At 36.3% G+C, this 20,771-nt stretch overlaps 5 protein-coding genes across 6 annotated transcripts in view; 2 read left to right on the top strand and 3 right to left on the bottom strand.

The window, feature by feature from the left end:
* abcg4a (ATP-binding cassette, sub-family G (WHITE), member 4a) overlaps window positions 1-1,368 on the top strand; it is a 6,268-nt gene extending 4,900 nt beyond the window's left edge. The window contains 1 exon segment of the mRNA XM_025065971.1: window positions 1-1,368. This exon segment is cut by the window's left edge and continues 42 nt beyond it. Within this exon segment, the coding sequence (XP_024921739.1) occupies window positions 1-143 (143 nt within the window). The 3' untranslated portion in view covers window positions 144-1,368.
* A 637-nt stretch (window positions 1,369-2,005) lies between these two features.
* On the bottom strand, window positions 2,006-7,644 carry LOC103395306 (histone acetyltransferase KAT5). Of its 2 annotated transcripts, none has more exons than XM_008332967.3 (15): window positions 7,392-7,644; window positions 7,241-7,307; window positions 6,664-6,732; window positions 6,425-6,561; window positions 5,957-6,022; window positions 5,382-5,543; window positions 5,214-5,291; window positions 4,722-4,781; window positions 4,195-4,443; window positions 4,025-4,114; window positions 3,788-3,928; window positions 3,454-3,547; window positions 3,173-3,332; window positions 2,999-3,080; window positions 2,006-2,706 (listed from the first exon to the last, which is right to left on the bottom strand). In XM_008332967.3, the coding sequence occupies exons 1-15, from the start codon at window positions 7,419-7,421 to the stop codon at window positions 2,572-2,574; spliced, it is 1,620 nt and encodes a 539-aa protein (XP_008331189.1). In that variant the 5' UTR covers window positions 7,422-7,644; the 3' UTR covers window positions 2,006-2,571. The 2 variants fall into 2 exon arrangements, with proteins under 2 accessions (XP_008331189.1, XP_008331188.1); XM_008332966.3 differs by having other exon boundaries at window positions 5,382-5,546; window positions 7,392-7,637.
* A 468-nt stretch (window positions 7,645-8,112) lies between these two features.
* On the bottom strand, window positions 8,113-11,849 carry hinfp (histone H4 transcription factor). Its single transcript, XM_008332968.3, has 9 exons — window positions 11,485-11,849; window positions 10,897-11,123; window positions 10,323-10,434; window positions 10,077-10,229; window positions 9,707-9,784; window positions 9,155-9,275; window positions 8,916-9,054; window positions 8,715-8,839; window positions 8,113-8,548 (listed from the first exon to the last, which is right to left on the bottom strand). The coding sequence occupies exons 1-9, from the start codon at window positions 11,627-11,629 to the stop codon at window positions 8,227-8,229; spliced, it is 1,422 nt and encodes a 473-aa protein (XP_008331190.1). The 5' UTR covers window positions 11,630-11,849; the 3' UTR covers window positions 8,113-8,226.
* Window positions 11,850-12,527: 678 nt separating this feature from the next.
* dpagt1 (dolichyl-phosphate (UDP-N-acetylglucosamine) N-acetylglucosaminephosphotransferase 1 (GlcNAc-1-P transferase)) lies at window positions 12,528-16,055 on the bottom strand. Its single transcript, XM_008332971.3, has 9 exons — window positions 15,777-16,055; window positions 14,910-15,030; window positions 14,324-14,537; window positions 13,975-14,121; window positions 13,657-13,741; window positions 13,340-13,528; window positions 13,151-13,238; window positions 12,877-13,032; window positions 12,528-12,783 (listed from the first exon to the last, which is right to left on the bottom strand). Exons 1-9 carry the CDS (start codon window positions 15,938-15,940, stop codon window positions 12,718-12,720), a joined length of 1,230 nt encoding a protein of 409 aa, XP_008331193.1. The 5' UTR covers window positions 15,941-16,055; the 3' UTR covers window positions 12,528-12,717.
* Window positions 16,056-18,013: 1,958 nt separating this feature from the next.
* Window positions 18,014-18,646, top strand: h2ax (H2A.X variant histone). Its single transcript, XM_008332970.3, has one exon. It carries the CDS (start codon window positions 18,091-18,093, stop codon window positions 18,517-18,519), a length of 429 nt encoding a protein of 142 aa, XP_008331192.1. The 5' UTR covers window positions 18,014-18,090; the 3' UTR covers window positions 18,520-18,646.
* The last annotated feature ends 2,125 nt before the right edge of the window (window positions 18,647-20,771 follow it).

The following is a 20,771-nucleotide window of genomic DNA, read 5'->3' as shown; positions in this document are numbered from 1 at the left end:
AAAAGCCTGAAGAAGTCCTGCAACTTCTGGATGTGGAGGATGCTAAGCTTTACGTGGACTTTATAGTGCTGGGTGTGTTCTTCCTTGTCCTCAGACTGGCAACTTACTTAGTCCTGCGCTACAAAGTTAAGTCAGAACGGTAAACCGCAAGAGGCACTTGACTGATTTGAACACACTTTTTTTTTTTACAGTGGGATGGAAAGAAGACCTGTAGATATACTGTATAATGTATACATACAGGTCCAGGGTGTTCATAGACCCCAAAAATACTGTCCTTACAGATAAATACCTTCAAAACTATCATGTACAGTATTAAATACGTGGTTCACTATGAGCTGTGCTTCTCAGTCAGTTGCCTATTCGGGTAATCCTAACAGCTGATACTTCACTAGATAGAAGGCATTGAACCGGTCAAGGTTCATGGTTTCGTACTTAAGAAAATAGGCTATGTTCTGTACCAATACTTCTGTCTGCCCAGTGTTGTCACTCCTTTCTTCGCTATTTGGATCATCTGCATAAATGTGGCTTACTTACAGTAAAAGTATTGAGTTTTGTTTTACAGTTAAAACGTAGGGTTTGTGTTTAATCTCAACACTACAAACTGAAGTTGTTCATCTAGTGTTTAATGCTTTGCTGATGTCTAAAGGCTGTTTATTGTCCAGAACAAATGCTAGATACTTAAAAAAGTCCACATCTACTTTGCTTTCCTTGATTGTACATAGGACAGTTCAGTATTGTATATAATAGACATGTTTTCTCTCTCTCACTGTATCCGTTTCTGTCAGAGGGCAATGCAAACTTTTCTAAAAGACTCACAAGTAAATATGTCTGACTCAAACTATATTACTAAGTAATATGTTATATGTTATAACACATATATTAAAAACAGTATATAATCAATATTTGTACAATGAATAAAATCTGCTATAAACACATACATTTGCACTTCTATTGTGTGGTAATAATTTCATTGAAAGACTTTTAGGGCATTTTCTTAATGTATATGATATGTACTGCTTGAAGGTTAAATGGAAAACAGCAACGGAATGTTGCATGTCCACTTAAACAATAAAGTTTATAAATAAGAAATTAATCATATAGAGAATTAATTATTTTTCATTTTGGAAGTGTGTGTACAGTATTTAAGATTATCAAATTTCCATGTTGTCGTCAATGTCTGGGGTAGAAAAATGCGAAATACAGCCAGGAAAAGAATTTTTTAGGAAATAAAAATCCTAAATTCCTTCTGTAGATAGCGTTTACAACATAAACTATAATTATAACATATTTCATAGCATCACAGCAGCTAAGAGACACTGAATTAGCATTAGCATGACCAACTTGTTAACGGCCATTCTTTTTCCAATAAGCAATCCTCTTACCGACATAACTCGTCCCCTTCATCCAGTCACTCAACTCCGGACTTTCAGCAGGTTAGTGTAGTGGTTTAACTTTTTTCCTTTCACAGTGTAATCGCCATTTTTCTCCTTTCTTCGTACTTTCTTCAAGTAGCTGACCTCTTTTTCCCGCTGCTGATATCGGAATGGCCGGAAGAAACAGCGCGTCTGCACTTCACCTCCTCACTGACAAGCTGTACGTGACCTACGCAGCTTCTGATTGGCTGTTGAGGACTTTAACTACTCGCTCCAAAATGAGGTTGTGTGAAACAAATGGTGCATATACAGTAAGTATAATAGGACATTTGACATGTTAATTGCTGAACCCAGAGAGTTGATGAGGCATGCGGGAGACACAAGCTGTAGAAGACATGGAATAAAATCAAGCTTACGTGAAAGAAGTGGCTCTCATTTCTTGTCTCCTTGAAAGCACCCAAGCCTAGCAGGTTGGGTGTCTGGTCAGAGGGACATGCAGCATTAAAGTATTATTAACACACACACACAGGTCTCCAAATTAAAGAAATAGACTGTATACTTGATTTGTGTTTGTCATCTCACAAAGCCTGCTTCATTTTCGTATTTTTTAGTTCAAAATGAAGAAAGCAGTAAAGGTTTATCATGCATTTTTTACTTAAACTGATGTCAATGTAAAAAATTACACACGATCATAACAGGGTATGTGATATTTACCTTTTTCATCAAAAAAAAAAGGATATGGATGCGGCCAGTAATTCATAGTACAGTAACACAATTGACAAATTTGGAGGTAAAAGAAAAAACACTACACAAAAATTCTGGAGCTGGGATGTCAAAATATGGCAGTTACAAATAATGTAGAAACTCTTTCAGTATTTTCGGTTAACCAGTGCAAACAAAAAAAAAAAAACTAAACAGGACATCAACTCAGTTTCGCTAGTTGTTATATTGATAAAACATAAGGCAAACATTCATCAGTTTGGCTAAATATTTTACACTAAGCCTGGTTCCTTAAACATTTAATTTCTTTCTGTGCCTAAATCTTTAAATTCCTTTAACATTTAAAACACATGGTGCGTGGTTTTGATCTAAATCATATTATGTCTTTGTCTCGTAAGTCACAGCTGGTTCACAGAGTCTGGCTGGGGGTTTCTGCTGAAGCATTTGGTGTGAAAGTTCTATAAACATGGCTGGGAGTTTACCACTTGCCCCTCTTGCTCCAGTCCTTGGGAGTGAAGTGAAGACATTTTGGATCAATGCGCAAGTGTCTTTTCTGCATCGCTTTTTCATGCCCGTCCACAATGTCCTCTGAGAGTGTCAAAATGTATTGACCCTAGATTAAAATGGCAAGAGATCCACACTCAATTCAGGTACTCCCACACCAAATAATTAAATACTGTTTAAAAAAATTATAATTTATTAGGTTGGTATATTTATATACACATATAGATGTGGACGTATGCACACACAAAACTTAATTCTGGCCATATAAAACCACTCTTTCTGTCCCCTTGGGGAAAAAAATAATTGCCCACCCCTGCTTGACATGATGACAATGAATCATCAATTTAGTTATAATTGGAATAACTATGCAAGTTGCATATTACATATGATTATTCTCTCACCTTGTAGTAGTTGATTAGGTTGAGGTACTGAAGCGTAGAAATGACATCTTCTTTCTTTACACTCGTTAACTCACTGATTTCACTGAACAAAATGAATCAAATGACATTACAGAATTTTCTGTAAAATAACAGTTGCTTTTATCTTAAAGTCAGGATGTCAACAGTTATACATACTTGATGGTAATCTGTGGCCGTTCTCCATTGTCAGGTTTAAGGTCCATCAGAATTTCTAAAATTGTCTGTGACCAGTACGAACGATACGACAAAAGACCAAGATCAGAAAGTGGCTTTTCAGGAGTTCCCGTCTTTCCTTCAACCTTGGACAGCTCATAGCCTGAAAATACATTGCGAGCACATAGGGACAATATGAGTCATTTGCCTGCAGAAGTCAGCTGTGGTCTATAAGACAATATGTGAGAAGCCACCATAAAGCCAGCAATAAGTCTGTAACTTACTAAACTCAATGAGCAGTTTTCCATAGCCTCTTCGTTGATAGGGAGGTAATGTCAGTATACATGCCACGTTATAATCTTCAGTTGACTCTTTTTCCTGTCCAAAGAAAAATAGTAAAGAAAAATAGTAAAGTTTAGGAAATGTATATTCACAAACTTAAAAACAGACTGCGAGAAATATTTGGACTGAAAATTAGATTTATATAGAATTGTCACAGTGCTTTCAAACCAGTTCTTAGCATTATTACATGCTCTGTTTATTAACACACCTGTTCCCATACCATATACATTATAATGCACCAAAGACACATGAAAAATCATTTAAAAGTCCACCAACCTTAGAAAAGTATCCGACTATGTGAAAGCCTTTAAAGTCGTACTCTGTCATTACATAGAAGAGAAAGGGGTCTGTGTCATAGTACAAGGTTTTGTGATCCAGGAAACACTTTGCGAGTAAACACAGGTTCTGGGAGTAATTCTGAAAAAAACATAGCCATACAATTGAACATGGCATGAACAATTGTCATGTGATTTTTACAAAAAGAACAACAAAACAAATTCTAGAAAAACCCACTTTGTTTTTTCTTCCGTCGATTTCAAAGAAAGAAATGGTGCCTTTACGATAGATCTCATTCCCTGGAGGATGCCTCAGATTACATTTTGTCTGTTAATGACAAAGATGATTACATTTACTGTATCCTTCACCTAATACAACCACACACAAAACAAAGAAATGAGTCATACCAAATGCCTCTGGAGACACTTGAGGCTTTTGAGATACTTGAGGCAGAATTCACAAAGGTAGAGGATAGGCAAAGCAGTGAGTTCCTGTGGATATGGAGAAAAGTACCAGGGCTTCAGTCTGTGGCGCCCTAGCTCTATACACTCGATGTTTTTCATCCGGGTGACAATGTCATCGTGGCTGCGGTCGGACACCAAACTCCCTGTCATGCGAGGAGCAGAAGGGATGCCATCTGAACTATCTTGAGAGTCCTGGTGGTAAAATAAGGTATGTTAAAGGATCCTCTTATTTGTTAGAAAACTCTTTAAAAAAAAACACACATCAAACACACATGTCCAATTTGACAAATGCATTGTATTGATAATGACTTTAATAAGAATATGTTGTATTTGTATATACAAATATATAATATATTGTACTTTAGTATAATACAACATTCTTATTAAAATTAATTAATTAATTAAAGAAAAACTCCAGTTTACAAGATATATTAAAAGACATAATTTGGAAAGCAATGAATTAAGCAAACCTCTGGTGGCGCCAGGTAAACAGTGGCACTTTGAGAGTTGTTATACGGCAAAACCTTTATCTATGAGAAAAAACACAAACAACATATTTCAAGAGCATGTTTACAGCTATTATTTCATTAATACGTTAACATATTCTGTGATTTTGTTTTTATTTCAGCTGTTATATTGGATGTTGATTATGTAATAGTACTAAGTGTTCACAAGAAAGGTTGAGTCCTGTTATTTTAAATGTTAATCAGGTTAGTTAAACTACAAGTTTATTTTATGCTTCAGCTGCTGCATTTTATATTGGATTGTATTTCCTATTCATACATGTTATACATACATAAAAATGTTACCCCTGTTAAATGCTAGGAGCAGCAATATTTAGTCTACAAGTGCACTTCATTGTTGATTATATGCACCTGTGTTTCTTTAAAAAAAAAAAAAAAATACAGTTTCACATCTGAAATGAAATATTTATAAAATCTAAGAAGAGTGAGGGTAATTACCTCATCGGGTCCACTACAGGGAGCTTTCCTTTTTCTTCCAGGTTGAGGAGTGGGAACGAGTCGCCGTGCAGTGCCATTCTAACACAAGTCACAGATGAAATTTTATATTAACCAGAAAGGAAATTAATACACTTCCACGTTTGAGAAAACAATAAGGATGCAGTTTACCATTGTGAGGTCGTGGTCTTCTCGGGACTTGAAAATGTTGGTTTCCCGTACAGTAGGAAAAACAGACACTTGGGAAACTTCAGGTGGGGTAGGGATGGAGGGTACTGGGATAACCTGGGACACCGGAGCCACTGTTGGTGCCATCTCAACTTTTCTTTTATGCTGCTGATAAATACAATTTCATACCATGTTTTTAAAAATAGTTAAGGTAGAAAACAAACCAAAACAAACCCATAAAACATTTTTGGTGCTTTGGGTGATCCCATTAATATATTAATAAGATGACCCACCTACTGTATTATTTACAAAAACATAACAAAAAAAACTGTCTTTGACCTTGCCAAACCTTTAGATGACATCTTCCAATGGCTTTCACAGTAGAAACAGTTTAGGGTACATTTTAAATCACTTGCATTTGTTTTGTTTTGTCTCAGGTTTGTAAATACATTAGAAGCCTATGTATTTTTACTATGTGATAGTTTTCATATTTGTACAGTACAGTATAATCATACATGATGCATAGTAACACTGGATTCAAGTCGGTTTTCTATCATTAAAAAAAATGCAGGTTGTACCAGTGTTGGGAGAGTTTTTCCTCTGGGAGCCGTCACAGGCGGAGGGTTGGTTTCTACACCCTTTCTCTGAATTGAACAGATGGGAAGAACAGGGGTTGAATTCACATTTGTAGCAATTTAATATTAGTGTGTCCGAATAGTATCTAGTGTACAATTAGTGTATATATTTAATAATAATTATAAAACACAGAGTTGAGTTTTTTATGACAATCAGGCCTGTGACACAAATTCCAAAGCCAAAATCAAGAGAGAACATTTCTATTTATCATTAATGTAGAAAGAGGAAAACCCTTTTAACAATGCCATGTGTCATTCAATAATTCAGTACCATCTTTCAACCAAATTTGTTATGATAGATACTACCTCTTAATTGCTTTAGTCATTAACAATGTGCTTGGCTTGAGCTATCTAACCTGCAATGACAGAACCTCAGATAAACCTTCAGTGATGTCGTGTAGATGTGCTTACTACTTCTCTTTCTGGAGAACTGGGGCGGGAGCCTGGAAGACCATTTTTGGTAGATGGTTTAGCGTCCTTCTTAGGGAACTGAAGTTTCTTCATGTCCAGCCTGTCCGCTGTGACCCACTCATCCAGACGTTTATTAACTTTAACACAAGTAATACAACATATAAACAAAAGTGAAATCCTTTAATGAACCTTCACAATGTACAAGTTAAAGGAATTTAAAGAAATTAAAGAATACTCACAGTCGATGTAGTGTACATAATAAAGTTTTCTTCCGGAGACTTCTTTTACACTTAGAATTTCTGCCAACGCTGCAGGAAAAGAAGAGATTTTATGCATTTTCAAATTTACACTTACTTTCACATACAAAAAACAGTGTCTGAGTGTAATCATATTTTGGATAAAATAAATCTGCCCTAAGGCCTTGAGAATCAATAGTGTGGGCACCTAGAACCTAAAATGAATGGCAATTAAATTGTTTCTTCAAATCAAATTTTATTTGAATGGCACTTTTCATACTCTAAGGTAGCATAAAGTGCCTCATTCAAATTGTACTTACTCATTCTAGAAAAATTCAGTCAGATTTAAATTCTGATTCTATATTATTGCATGTTTGTAGCCTATTTCTTTCCTCATTAATGCAAAAACCTGAATTACCAAATCATTTGAGGGATGTTATATGCTGTGTTGATAAATTTATAAAGTGACCCGAATCCTATGACTACATAGGTTCAGGTTATTTATGACTGACCGAGACACAGCACAAAACAGCTAACGTTCGTTAGCTTAGCATAGTATAAATAACAGTACAGTACTTACGCCACTCGTCCTCGTGTTCTTGGTTTTTACGAAGAACGGGGAGTCGGCAGCCCTCGACAACCTCGACCTGCAGAAACAGAACAGACATTTCCGTATCTTGAGAGTAACACGCTCTGTATTATATTAAATAAAACGTCCCTCGGAGACCTACCGACTGTGTGTTGTCCGCCATTTTTGTCATCGATGGTTTAGCTTACGTAGTAACAGTGGGCGTTGTAGGAAAAATCCGGTTTTACTTTACTGCTGCCTGTGGACCGGAGGTGGCGGTATTGTGCGTTGTCAACTGTCTAGAGGTGGTGTCAAACTCACAACCGCTGATGAAGGTTAAATTAGTCACATCCTTTGCAGTCATAATACAGTATATAAAAAAGCTGGACGGTACCGTGCACTACAAGTACCAATTACCTACTCTTTTCTTTCAGTTTGGAATTCACAATTCTAATCGTATTAATATTAAGAATATGATTTTGACATTTGTTGACATTCAAACAGTTTGCCCTAATATCTATACATAATTTTTCAATTATACTTCAAATTTGTTTAGCATCATCAAATTGAACATGAGAAATATACAAAATATAAAACACTTAAAATAAGAGGCAGTAAAACCTTCTGTCTGTCATTGTGTGAACCAGCCATTGTACTTCTACTACCTCTGTTTTTTTTACCTTTGCCTGTTTGTCTTTGTTTGTTGCCTGAACTCACCAAGCATTGTTGTGCCTGTGCTGTTTTCCATCAATTAAAAAATGTTTTATCAGGGAATTGGACTACCAGCATATGCATTCATGTAACAGCAGACCTCATCACACAGTTGTCTAATAAATACAGTACACACCGTATATACAGTATTAGCCTCAAGCACACAGAGGTGAAATTAAAGTTAAGCAGTTTTATTCAGATTTTTTCATTTTATAAAATTAATTCATCAAACTGTAAAGTAATGCAAAAGACATATTTGAAAATATCAATTACTTTTCTAAAAATGGCTAAACAGCATCTAAATTCAGCAAGGTGGTTCCCTCCCCTACATGTGACAAACAACCAGCCTGACTGTTAAAAACGCCATTTTCCTGACTTTTCTCGTCAGCACTGCCTGTATACTCAGTCTTTTGTTCCTCCAGAAGAACACCCCTCAATTTTAATTGCAGTTCTTGGGGAGATACTCCTTCTGGATGCTGTTCCTCAGCCATGCCACAATCCTCCTCTCCTTGTCTGTTCCGCCTTTCCCTCATCAGCTGCTCTGTAAGTTCCACGCTCTCATAACGAATCAGCTGCAGACGTAAGAAGCCATCTTCATGCTTTTTGTACCTGCAATAAAACAAGTAATACTGCTTGTACTACAATAATAAGGCTTGTAAATGGTAAGTATTCATTGTACTTGTATTGTAGAAATCTGATTCAAGTACACAAAAAAAAAACTCAAAAAAATTTAAACTAACATCAGTGCACATTAAAATATTGACTGAAGAAATACCTGAACCGTGGGTGTCCAGAAGGCCATTTGAATTGATGCTTTTTTTGCAAATGCACTGTGAGATTGTTGCCCCTGGTGAAGCACTGACCACATACATGACACTTGTATTGAGCTGTAAAATCCCTCTGCAATGAAACAGAGCAGAATAGTAGAATGCAATAACATACAAATGGCAGTTGCCATTACAATGCCTTTGCTTACCTCATGCTGTCTTTTATGGTGGATTTTCATTGTACTGAGAGTGCGGGATGCAAAAGTACAGCCAGGAAAATCACAGTGGAAGGTAGGGTTGCTGCTATGACTATCCAGATGTTTGCGCAAATCAACCAAATTCTTACAACTACAAACAAAAAAGAAATGAAGACAACTTGAATTTATAAGCTGTGTGTGTGTGTCAATAATGTGTTATAAATAGCCTTCATGTCTAATAGCTTTCATACCTGTACTCGCAGAATTCACAGCTGTAAGGCTTCTCATTACTGTGGCGAAACTTGATATGGTTACGTATTGAAGAAGGCGTAGGACACGTCATGTCACAAAGGGGGCATTTGTAGTGACTCACTATTAAAAAGAACAAGTGTGATGATGATGATGACGGGTGTAATGACAATTTTACAATATATTGATGATTATCAACAAATATAATATCTACACTAGGTGGAGAAAGGGTAGTGTTCTATCACTAAAGTAGATTTACTTTAAATAGCACAGACCTGAGCTTTAACTAAGTACACATGCACGTACACAGCTGGATGTGTGGCAGGTGAATGCACAAATCGATATGTCGCTGTCACTCACATTCACACAATCAAGTTTTCTTACTAGCAGATAGCAAAAGTAGTGGAGGAGTGGGGCAAACGGCTGTTTGCTGGAGGAGAAAGATAAATCTAAACTGAAACATACTGGAAGAAATTACAAAAACAGGCAAAAAGAACAGGCTCAGGTTGATCAATCTATGTCGACCATTACTGAAAATAAACTTTTTAACTGACCGTGGGTCCTCATATGGTCTCTAAGCAGTCTTTCTGTTGCAAAACATTTGGAACAATGAGAACACTGGAACCTCTGACCTACACAAGCATAAAAAGACAAAACTAGGTTAGAACAAAGTGTTATATATGTTCTTGCATTTAGAGGTATAAAAGTATAAAAGGTCTTCTACCTTCTAAGGTAGTATCTGTTACAAGTATAAATGACGTATTATCATGTCCAAGTCTACATTTTCTATTAGTACATCTTCAGACTAGAAGCCAGTATATTACCCTTCAGTGTTAAACTTCCTTATGTGTCCTACATTTCTATTTACTCAAACTGGACAAAGTACATGCATTTGTTGCAAACACGCACATTTGGGAATATTACCTTCCATTGCACTCTGTCGTATAACATGGTCAAACAACTTGGTGTTGTTGGCATACATCCCTCCACAGTCTGGACACGCCACTATCTTCTCCTGGGTGTGACTACGCAGATGCTCTCGAAGCTTTGAGCGCCCTTTAGCTGTAGCTTCACAATCTGTTCAGTGATAAGCGCAAGAGCTGTCATGTCCTTAGAAGAGTTCTGAATATTTAAAAACTCAACCGGCATCAATATAGCTTCTCAAATTACCTTTCCATCCACAATGAACTGGGAATTCACAGTCTCCTGCTGGTATATCTACACACAGACTATGCATCTCCACATGGCGGTAATACCACTCAGGGTTTTCAAATGCAGGTTGCTAAGACAAATATATATGAATATAATAAGAACTACAAAAGCAACAGAAAAAAATACATTTTTGAATATCTGGTGTTCCATTAAAAAGTATTTCCCTTAATTGTATTATATTTATATAGTCCATGTTAATTTATGTAATTCTACCCTACCAAAATTTAATACATTTGACATATAATGCCCATAGCTAATCATATATATATACATATATATATATATATATATATATATATGTATATATATATGATTAGCTATGGGCATTATATGTCAAATGTATTAAATTTTGGTAGGGTAGAATTACATAAATTAACATGGACTATATAAATATAATACAATTAAGGGAAATACTTTTTAATGGAACACCAGATATTCAAAAATGTATTTTTTTCTGTTGCTTTTGTAGTTCTTATTATATTCATATATATTTGTCTTAGCAACCTGCATTTGAAGGAATTTACATGATTACCTGGCAATCCTCCCAGAGACAGATAAAGTTGTCAGGGAGTTCAGGGATGATGTTGCGATTGTGGTAACCAATGGAGCATCTGCCAAGTTTGGGCTGAGCATCAAGCATCTGCTGACCCATGCTTTTAAGCTTAGTGTGGTAACAATGAAAAAACAGGTGTCGGCGCAGCTCATCATGACAATCCAGAGAGATGAAACCACAGTCTTTCCAGAGGCAGTTTTTCTCATCTTGGCACAAAATGCAATGTGACATTGGGGAAAAACACAAGTTTAATTATACTGATCAACAAGCACATTTAAACAGCCAGAAAACATTGTTAAACAATATTTAAAAACGACTTTATGCCTTTACTTTTCATCAATTTCACCCGTGTACTTCATTCACGGTTAAACTTTAGTTCATCTGAAGGGATATAAATAGAGATATATTAACAATATAAATACGAATAGACTATTTTGGCTGCTAATAAATTGCATTGCAGTCAAAGTGGCCTATAGGTCTACTGTTTTCGACACACTGCTAAAACTAATACAGCCCTCTCCTCTTTTGTCAACAGCAGCCACTTGCTGTTTATACATGAAAACGTACCTCCTGTTTTTTCTTCCTCTTTAGGACAGATATGACTCTCTACGTGCTTGCAGAAGTTTTCCATGCGATGAAAAGTCTCTTGACATGAAGACCATTCACACTGCAATTTCAATGATTGCTTGTGAATGCGTTTGTTTGGAGGCATCTCGGAATAAAGTTAATAATGTTGTTAGTTTAAAAAACGGCGCCACGATAAGTATTTAAAGAGCCGCAAAAAATGCTTGTGGAGATCATTTGTAAAGTTGCAAACTAAATGTTAGCAATAGTGTTCAATGCATATTGTCCGTTTACATTTTACGACGGACTTTCACAAACGGAAACATACGCAGGCCGTGTGCAACGCAAATGTTGTATTTCCGGTAACAAAGTACAGCTGTTAATTAGTTCCGGATTCCAAATAAGACCAATCGCAAATCTAAACAATTCCCTTTTTAAATAGATTATTATTAATTTTTTGTTTTGCATGTGTACAAAACAAAGAAATACATCTGCTAATCAATATACTGGAACTAAGTCAGAAGCCCTATTATGCAAACCCAATTTCCCCTGAACTTAGGACGTTGTCTAAAAAACTAGTTTTAATGATCGATTTCCATTATTTGCATGAAACTTGTTCTTGCTCCATGTAGGACTTGAGTTTTGTTGAGAAATGTCTATGCCTCCTTCTACATCATAGAGAATGTTGCTCTGAGCAGAATGTTGCGCCTATATATATATATATATATATATATATATAATGTACTGTTTGGCTGAGATGCTGAAATATACCTTCTTTATACTGTATATATCCCTTGTTTTAAGGCCTTTCTTTTCGTTGTTTGTTAACATTAGTTAAACATGCTGTACTGGCTGCAATGTTTTTTCAACATGTGCATCAATGATCTAGCAGTCTGTATGCACAGCCAGCAATATTGGAACCCAGAATGTTTTATTATTGACAGCCAAAAAACATTGCTCTAAGGAAAATATTCAGAATCATTCTCATTTGGTCACATGTAATTACAGTTACTGAAATCCAAAAAAAAAAGAATACAAAATGATAGTTCTGTACACAGTTTATGGTTCAAATCAATGTTAACACAAAGTTAAAACAAACAATAATTGTTACACTGTGATGAACAGTAGAGACTTACATCTTACAAAACATGTACTACAAGCCATTACAAAATAATTACATAAATTATTTTTTTTTTCTTATTTGACAAAATGTACTTCTTGTTCCTAGACAGCCGTCTATACGTCGTAGAAGAGACGTACCAAATGATAACGAATGCCAAAAGCTATTGCACTGCCCATGACCTAAGGGGAGAAGAGAGAAGAAACCAGAACAAATCCACATTAATAAAATCTCAAGAGTTTCAGTGTAATTGAAAGTTGTGTGCTGAATTATACCTGTATCATAAGCATTATCACTGTAAGAGTTCTTTCATGGACAGGACCAATTATTTTCAGAACTAGATTTATTAGAGTCATGTTGTTGCACTCGATAACGTCATCATCTTCCTTCTGGCTTTGGTGTATCTGAAGTACCTTCAGTAACTCTGCCACCTGTAAAAAATAGGAGTTTGACTTTTTTAAAAGGTTTTTAAGTTTGCTAATGACCAGAATTACATCAATGTTTATCATAATATATATAGAATAATATATTCAGGAATTCAATTTTTACCTTTAGAATCATGTGTCCTAATTTAGAGACATCCTTCCTCTTAAACTTAGCGTAGCTCATACCAAGTTTTCCTGTGTCTGCATTTAGTCTTGTGTGAAAGTGTAACAAAGACAATCAAAAAATAAAAAATAAATGAACATCAGAGCCAAACAACTGTACAAAAAACTTCACATCTTGATCAGTAGATACCTGGGGAGCCGGTGCCTGGGACAGGGGATGATGTGGAGAAGCTGGGGTAGAGAGTAAACAAAGTTCACCACTTGTGGAAGGAAAAACAGCAGCATCGTTTTGCTGAAGTGTCCCAGTATGCCAACTACAGCAAAAGTCATCCCAGCAAAGTAGCAGAAAGTGTCTCCTACGAAGACAGAAGAAGGGTACCTGTGGACAAATTATAAGACAATCATCAACAGCTCCAATGTATGAAAGGACATACAGACTTCTTTTTGAAATAGACAGCAGATGCTGCACCTATACCATTAGAGAATGAGAAATATTAATTTACTCACCAGTTGTGGTACAAAAGTGCTAAAGTGGTGAAAAAGAATGGTATCATGAAGTAAAGTGAAAAGACATGGTCATCGTGGTATTCTCCTGAAAAATATACAGAAAACATATTTTCTGTTGATATCATAATGATTTCATTAGCAAAAACTATGGTTTGCCAAATTTGTTAAAAGATAAGTAAAAGATAAAATAACAATTAAGATGAAATAGCCCAAGGTTTTCCACAAAATAGTCACAACAAATGTATAAAGTGGGCAGCAACAGTCAAGTGTTATGGATGCAAAAGAGTATGATAGACAGAAAGGGAAAGTAACACAAACCATTTAGCTCTAGTACGTTGAAGATGATGATGGAGCCGGAGATAAACAGAGCTTGACCTGACTCGATGCCATTAATGCCTGCCAAAATGTTGATGGCATTAGTGCAGAACACTGCCAGCATTCCCATGTAGACATAGTAGAGAATACCTGTAAATGATCAATGACAAAAGTTTAAACAAATAGCACAATAATAAAATAATAATAATAAGTAAATACTTACAATATAAATTGTAAGTACTATATTATAAAGAAAATTAATTCAATAAACTGTCATATGTAGGAACATTTTAAAACAATGGAATAAAATTTGCATTTGGGCAACTCCCCCCAAAAAACCTATGTAACTCACCAAGATCCAAATGCAGGCCGAGAATCGCTCTGAAGGGCTTTGGTACTACAATGATTGTATTGCCAAAGTTTGTAAAATAAACCATAAGCAGCGGGAGAGAAGCAATTGTAGGAAGCAGCAGCTTGTGTCTCCATCGCAGGTTCAGCACATCATCTGCGAAACCCAGGAAGATCATACAGCAAATTGCCAGAAGAGCACCAATCAGCTGCACAAACTGGTCATGAAGACAGAGACAATGAGGGAGGCAGAGGGAGATGTACAAACAGAGAGAGAGGAGGAAAAATACATTATTTTTTTGTAATCAGTCCTTTTTTATTGTAATGACATTGGCAAATTTAGCCTGAACAAATAAAGCAAGAAGAACATCACATGTACATTAACAACACTAGTGTTTACAGTGTGCATAATTAAACTCTCCCTGAGTTTGAATAGCAATACACAATATAACTAAAAGTTAAACTAACGTGCCTAAATGCATTGTAGTAATACAAAACGTTTTACTGTGTGCAGGTAGTAAGCTAGTTAAATTTTTTTTATTTTTTTTTTAAACCTAAACAACTGACCTGCTCTTGAGCACTAAACCTACCTCATCATGTGGAAATCCCATGCACTGATCTCCCATAAAACAGCTCAGAAAAGGCACTGGGATAAAGCAGAAGAGGACGATGAGGAAGACTGTACCACTAATCACTCCCTGAGACTCTGGACTGAGACCATGTTGAAAGAGAGAACAACAGTATAAACATCCTTCTTCAGATACATGTGGCTAACAACAAGAGCAATATATAAGTAGAAGGCATCTCAGTCATCTGTAATTTTCACAATATGTTGACATAATTTGGATTTCTAATCTGTGAATACTGCTTCAAATTACGTATTTGTCGAAATATAAGCTATTGTTATTAGTATGTTCTTTATATATGATATATTAAGTTCCTTTCCACTGCTGTTCCCATTGTTCAATAGTCAGTACCATTTTACCTTTATTTTGCTTTACATGTACGTACATAACTTGTTATATACAGAAAAACGTATTTGCCTGCATGTACTTTCAATTCTTTGAGACCAATGGGTTTATTATTATTTGTGGTTTCAACTGTGTAATGTCTTGATAAATAAATTGCTAAACATTAAACATAAAACATACGCCACGTGTCTGTCAATCTGTCGTCGTGTATGGGTTTTTACCAGGTACCAAAATTCGGCCACACCAACCATTTAAAATTTATGGCAGTGTTTTTTAATAATTTACCCATGTTGAGTTTCGCATTCATTGTGACTATTGCAACGCGAGAAATAGAGTCAGGTTTTAATATCGCGAGACTTCATAGCCATACATTTATGCCATAGGTCGTCGCATTTGATCAGGTTTGCACAAGATACAAACAACGTAACATATGATCGCAAAATAATAAACACCCGGTTCTAGCTCTATATCAGTACAATAACTTACACTTGTTCTTTGGTCACTTTGTTCAGATCAAATCCGAACAGCCCAGCAGAGATGAAATGGTGTTTGAAGGCAGGGATCACTTTAAGCGTGGCCACGAAGCCCAGAAGTGACATCGAGACGTTGATAAGCAACGGCAGGACCGGCAAAGCGGCTGCAGCAGGCATTTTTCCAGGCTAAAACTCATTAAATGTGACGTTTAACTTTCATTTAACGCTTTCTTGTCCAGCTTCCACGTCACAAATTGAAGACGCAACCTCTTCCGGTTGAACTCTTCAAACTAAAATAGTGCTTTATTATGAAGACGGGCATAAAAAATGTGTGGAAAATGCTTCTTTTTTCCCCTTAATCATCGAAACCAATATACATTATTAAATGAATAGGGATTATTTGACAAATTAAACTGTTCTGTAAAGAACGGCACACAAATAGAGAAAATAATGGGGATTTGCAAAAAAACAAACAAAAACAACAGGATCAATCCGTCTTAAATGTTGTCAAATAAACAATAAACACAACCGGAAGTAGAAGGTGCCATTCATTAAAGCAGAATTATTGTGTGCAATGTACTCAACAACTGAAAATCAATCTAATCTAAAACTCGGGTTCTGGATAATTTTGTTTGATTGATGGCTTGCACATGAGCAGACTTCAATCATATACTTTCACAACAATCCTCATATAATGCTATGTCATTGTAATAGTCCTCCTGAGGACCTTGAACAACAGCCTTGAAGGCTAAGTAAAAAATAATCTTAACAATTCAAAGCATCTTGGCAATGGTAATGATTAGACAGCCTTGTTCAAAGCTGAGGTAATTGCTAGTTTGAGGTAGCAGGCATCATTTAAGTTACAAATGTCTTACACCTATTAATTTCCTACGTAGTATAGAACTAAACATTTGATTCAGCTTAACTAATCTTTAACAAATATGCGGGGTCGTGCTTTTATTTTGGAAGTTCTCATTTTACTTCTTTGTTACTGTGTATAGAATTTCGATTCTCCTGCAGCGTCCTCTGTAGACATCAGATGCAATAACGAGAAGAGTTAGCTCGTCCTTTTCAAAGCTTTAATATCAGTCACCTAGACTGACGCAAATCATTTTTATTTGCGTCAGTCTAGGTGGCTGTTAGAGTTGGTGTTAAGAGAATTGTTATCCTCAAACTGGCAGTACAATGTTCATTTGTTTTTCCCAGACATAATAATGTAATTTTTATGATCATTATCATCGCGATAATATTAAAAATGATCAAACCCAGTACTTGAGTCAAATTATTGACCCCACTGTTTAAAAGTAAATCCGATAAAAGTTAAAGGTACATTTCTTTACTACATTACTGTTCTCACAATAATGACTTTTAGTACTGTAGTTGAAACCTGTTGAACAAACAATTGGCACAGTGTTACACAATGTAACATACCCGAACTTACAAACAAAACTTCTGTTTTTAAAATATTTGTAACACTTTAAACAAACACCCCAGCAAGCCATCGAGGACAAAGAAACAGTTCTAGCTGTGTGTGTACTCAGGAAGACAGTGGAATAGGTGGGACCAAACTGCTATACCACTTTAAGAAGAAGAAAAAAATGTAAACAGCAAACATCAAAATAAAAAGTAACCTTGGCTGCCTCGCTGCACACAGTAATGTTACAGAAATGTTATTATTATCTCCAAAAGCTTAAACATACAATTGCAAAGGGAGTTACAAAAACCTTGACAGAAACGTAATGAAGTAAAAGAACGATATTAATAATAATAAAAACTAGCTAAATTGAATACTGATCCTAAAGTTTAAGTTTAAGTTAGTAAAAACTGCACTTAAATGAAATGAATCAAGTAAATGTACTGCGTTAATGTCATATACGTACGTGTACGTTCATGTACGTGTATGTTGTTACAACTTTACAGTGTCACCCCCCACCCTTATTTTAAACAGATTACTTTATAACCAGATAATCCGACTTTATAATTGTAGTTCTGTAAACAGCTCGTGCGTTCGAGCGGTAGGTTCTCGGCGCCTAAATATTTGAATGTGGTGGGAAGTTATTGGATTGGTCGTCTTTATCTCTCTACAGGGTTGTATCGCGACAAAACCGCTGGTTTTGTGAAACGGTAGTAATGATTGGCTTACATCATCACACCGAGCCACACCTTTCCTCTTCCGCGTTACCACGATAGCCAATGTTATTCTGCCATTTCCATTTGACTAGCCAATCGTCTCGTAGGGTTGGAAAGCCTGGGGTTTTATACTCCGCTTGTGACTGCTCGACTCTCACACTTTGTTAGACTATCTAGGAAACGAGGATCGAATCATAATGTCTGGAAGAGGAAAGACCGGGGCCAAGGTCCGTGCTAAGGCTAAGACCCGCAGTTCTCGTGCTGGCTTGCAGTTCCCAGTTGGTCGTGTACACCGTCTGCTACGAAAGGGCAATTACGCCGAAAGGGTTGGTGCTGGGGCTCCCGTCTATTTGGCAGCAGTGCTTGAGTATTTGACCGCTGAGATCTTAGAACTTGCAGGAAATGCTGCCAGGGACAACAAGAAAACCCGCATCATCCCTCGCCACCTCCAGTTAGCTGTCCGTAACGACGAGGAGCTGAACAAACTTCTTGGCGGTGTTACAATTGCCCAGGGCGGTGTCCTGCCGAATATTCAGGCCGTCTTGCTGCCGAAGAAGAGTGGCCAGGCTGCACAGACCACAGGCAAAGGGGGAAAGAAGGCTCAATCTCAATCCCAGGAGTATTAAACCTACAAATGTAGTCATTCAAACCAAAGGCCCTTTTAAGGGCCACCCTTCCTCTCGAAAAGAACTTACAAATCCTTGTAATTTATTTTCTTTCTTGAGTTATCACAAGGTAAAGAAATACAAATACTAACAAAGTCCTTATAAGTAGTTTCTGTGTGATTTCCAATACATTGATTTTATAGTGTAATAGATAAGTATTACCCTTTCCCTGTTGTAATCCAGGAAAATGGCAACCTCACGTTTTCTCCCCTGTATTTAAACAGGAAAAGGGTGAATGTATTTATGGCCTTGGTTGTGGTTTTATTAACTCCTCGTGGGGTTGGCTGCCCGTAGCCTAGTACGTTATCTGTATGAAAAAATGTGTTTACCAGGTCTTCCATTACTGTAATTTCCACTGCCTATTGAAACTTAAATGTTGACCACGAATGCTGAATCTAGCAGCAAATTTTGAGACCCTGGCTCTGTCCTTTGGCTCCAGTGGAGAGGTGATTCTATATCGTTTCCCACGTGTTTCCATTGTTGACTTGCAGATAAAATATTTTAGTGGGTGAATTGGCGGGTCAATGTGTGTTCTTGCATGTGTGCCAAGTACTCACTTAAATATATTCGCTTACTTTGCAAGTAAGCTCATTTAGCTCATTTATGTAATACACTTTATTGACCCATTGTTATTGATTACTTTTATTTAGGTATATGCTGAATTTAAAGTTTGTAGGAGCATAAACGTGATTTTCATCACGGGGGAAAAATCGCTTCAAACTTGATTAATGTACAACTTAAAAAAAAAAGAAAAAAAAAAGACGTTTCTGCACTAAATGTCGCTGACAAAGAGGATGGGAATAAAAGCTGCTACAAAGGCCTAGTGACTCGTCTGTTCCTGTATGTATTTGGCCGCATGGTGTGCCAATCAAAAATAACGTCCTGTACCTGTCTGCATGGATTCTCTGCAGAGCTTGTCACTGCCCGATCTGCGTATCTTCCGTTTGCGCTTGCGCGAAATGGGCGCCATCTTGGACTTCGGAAAAACGGCAGCTCCACTTGGACAAACTTTATTCGAGCACCGTGCGCAAATCGAAGAAACAGCACCACTGTATTCAAGAATACAGCGAAAGTCTGTAGGCATACATTATTGTTCAAATATATATATAAAATATTATATATATATAAAAAGATTAAAATATAAAAAACAGTAACGTATATATTAAAGAGCAAATATAATCAGTATTTGCTTAATGTTTTGGTTCTAGTCCATTTTATATGCTGTCATCTCTTGCTGTCTCTCGCTTTTTTATTTCTTTCTAAATATACATATACATGATATAAGATTAGATGTCATAATATCCTCGAGACAATGTGGCTTGCTGTAGTATATGCATAATTTAATAATAATAATACTCGTGATAACATGATAAAGATGACAATTAATTTATTCTAGGGTGTTTTCTTGAGTTTTTACAGTGCTGTTCTGCTGCTGGACCTGTCAATATCCCAAGGGATTAATAATGTTCTTTATATCTATATTATATTTAATTATTGTACATTTCAGATGTTACAGTACATTTTACAAAGATGCATCTTTTATATCACCACAAATTAAAGATGCATTTTTGAAATGATCATTTAAACACACATTTTAACTTCAAACAAAACACTAAACAAAGGACAGCTTTCGGTGTCCTTGCCACCTGAAGTATATCAAATTTAAGGCCAAATAAGATTGTATTGTGTGAGACATGTGGGTGCTTGCAGTGCCAAGGATATACACCAGGGGACCGAAAACAATTATAGAATTGTATACTACATGGTTTTATTTTTTTAAAACACAATGGTGTTATAGGTATGTATGAATCAAAAAAGTTTTGTGGCAATATAAGAATATAAGATTTATTTTAGATTATTCACTTTTGACATGTGGGTAGTGGTGGCCTGGAGGGCCAGGAAGGAGACTTGCATTTGGAAGATTGTAGGTGCAAATCCACCAGTGGATAGGTGCCACTGAGATGTACTGAGCATGGCACTGTCCCCTTCTCCCTGGGCACTTAGAGCTGTCCTCCGCTCACTAAGGTGATATGTTAAAGGCAGAGGCCAAATTTCATTGTGTGTTGTACATCAACAACAATAATTTACTTTCAATTTCACTTCCATCTATGACTGTATAACTAGTAGGCAGATGTGTGTTACAACCTGTGGGCCATAGTCTACCTACCACCTGGGATTGTTGTTAAATTCACCATAATGTGGTACTATGACAA

Source organism: Cynoglossus semilaevis, chromosome 19, assembly GCF_000523025.1.
Source record: "Cynoglossus semilaevis isolate Cse_v1.0 chromosome 19, Cse_v1.0, whole genome shotgun sequence".
In the NCBI taxonomy this organism is placed as follows: domain Eukaryota; kingdom Metazoa; phylum Chordata; class Actinopteri; order Pleuronectiformes; family Cynoglossidae; genus Cynoglossus; species Cynoglossus semilaevis.
The sequence above is the reverse complement of the archived record's forward strand: the minus strand, read 5'-3'. Positions and strand labels throughout refer to the sequence as shown.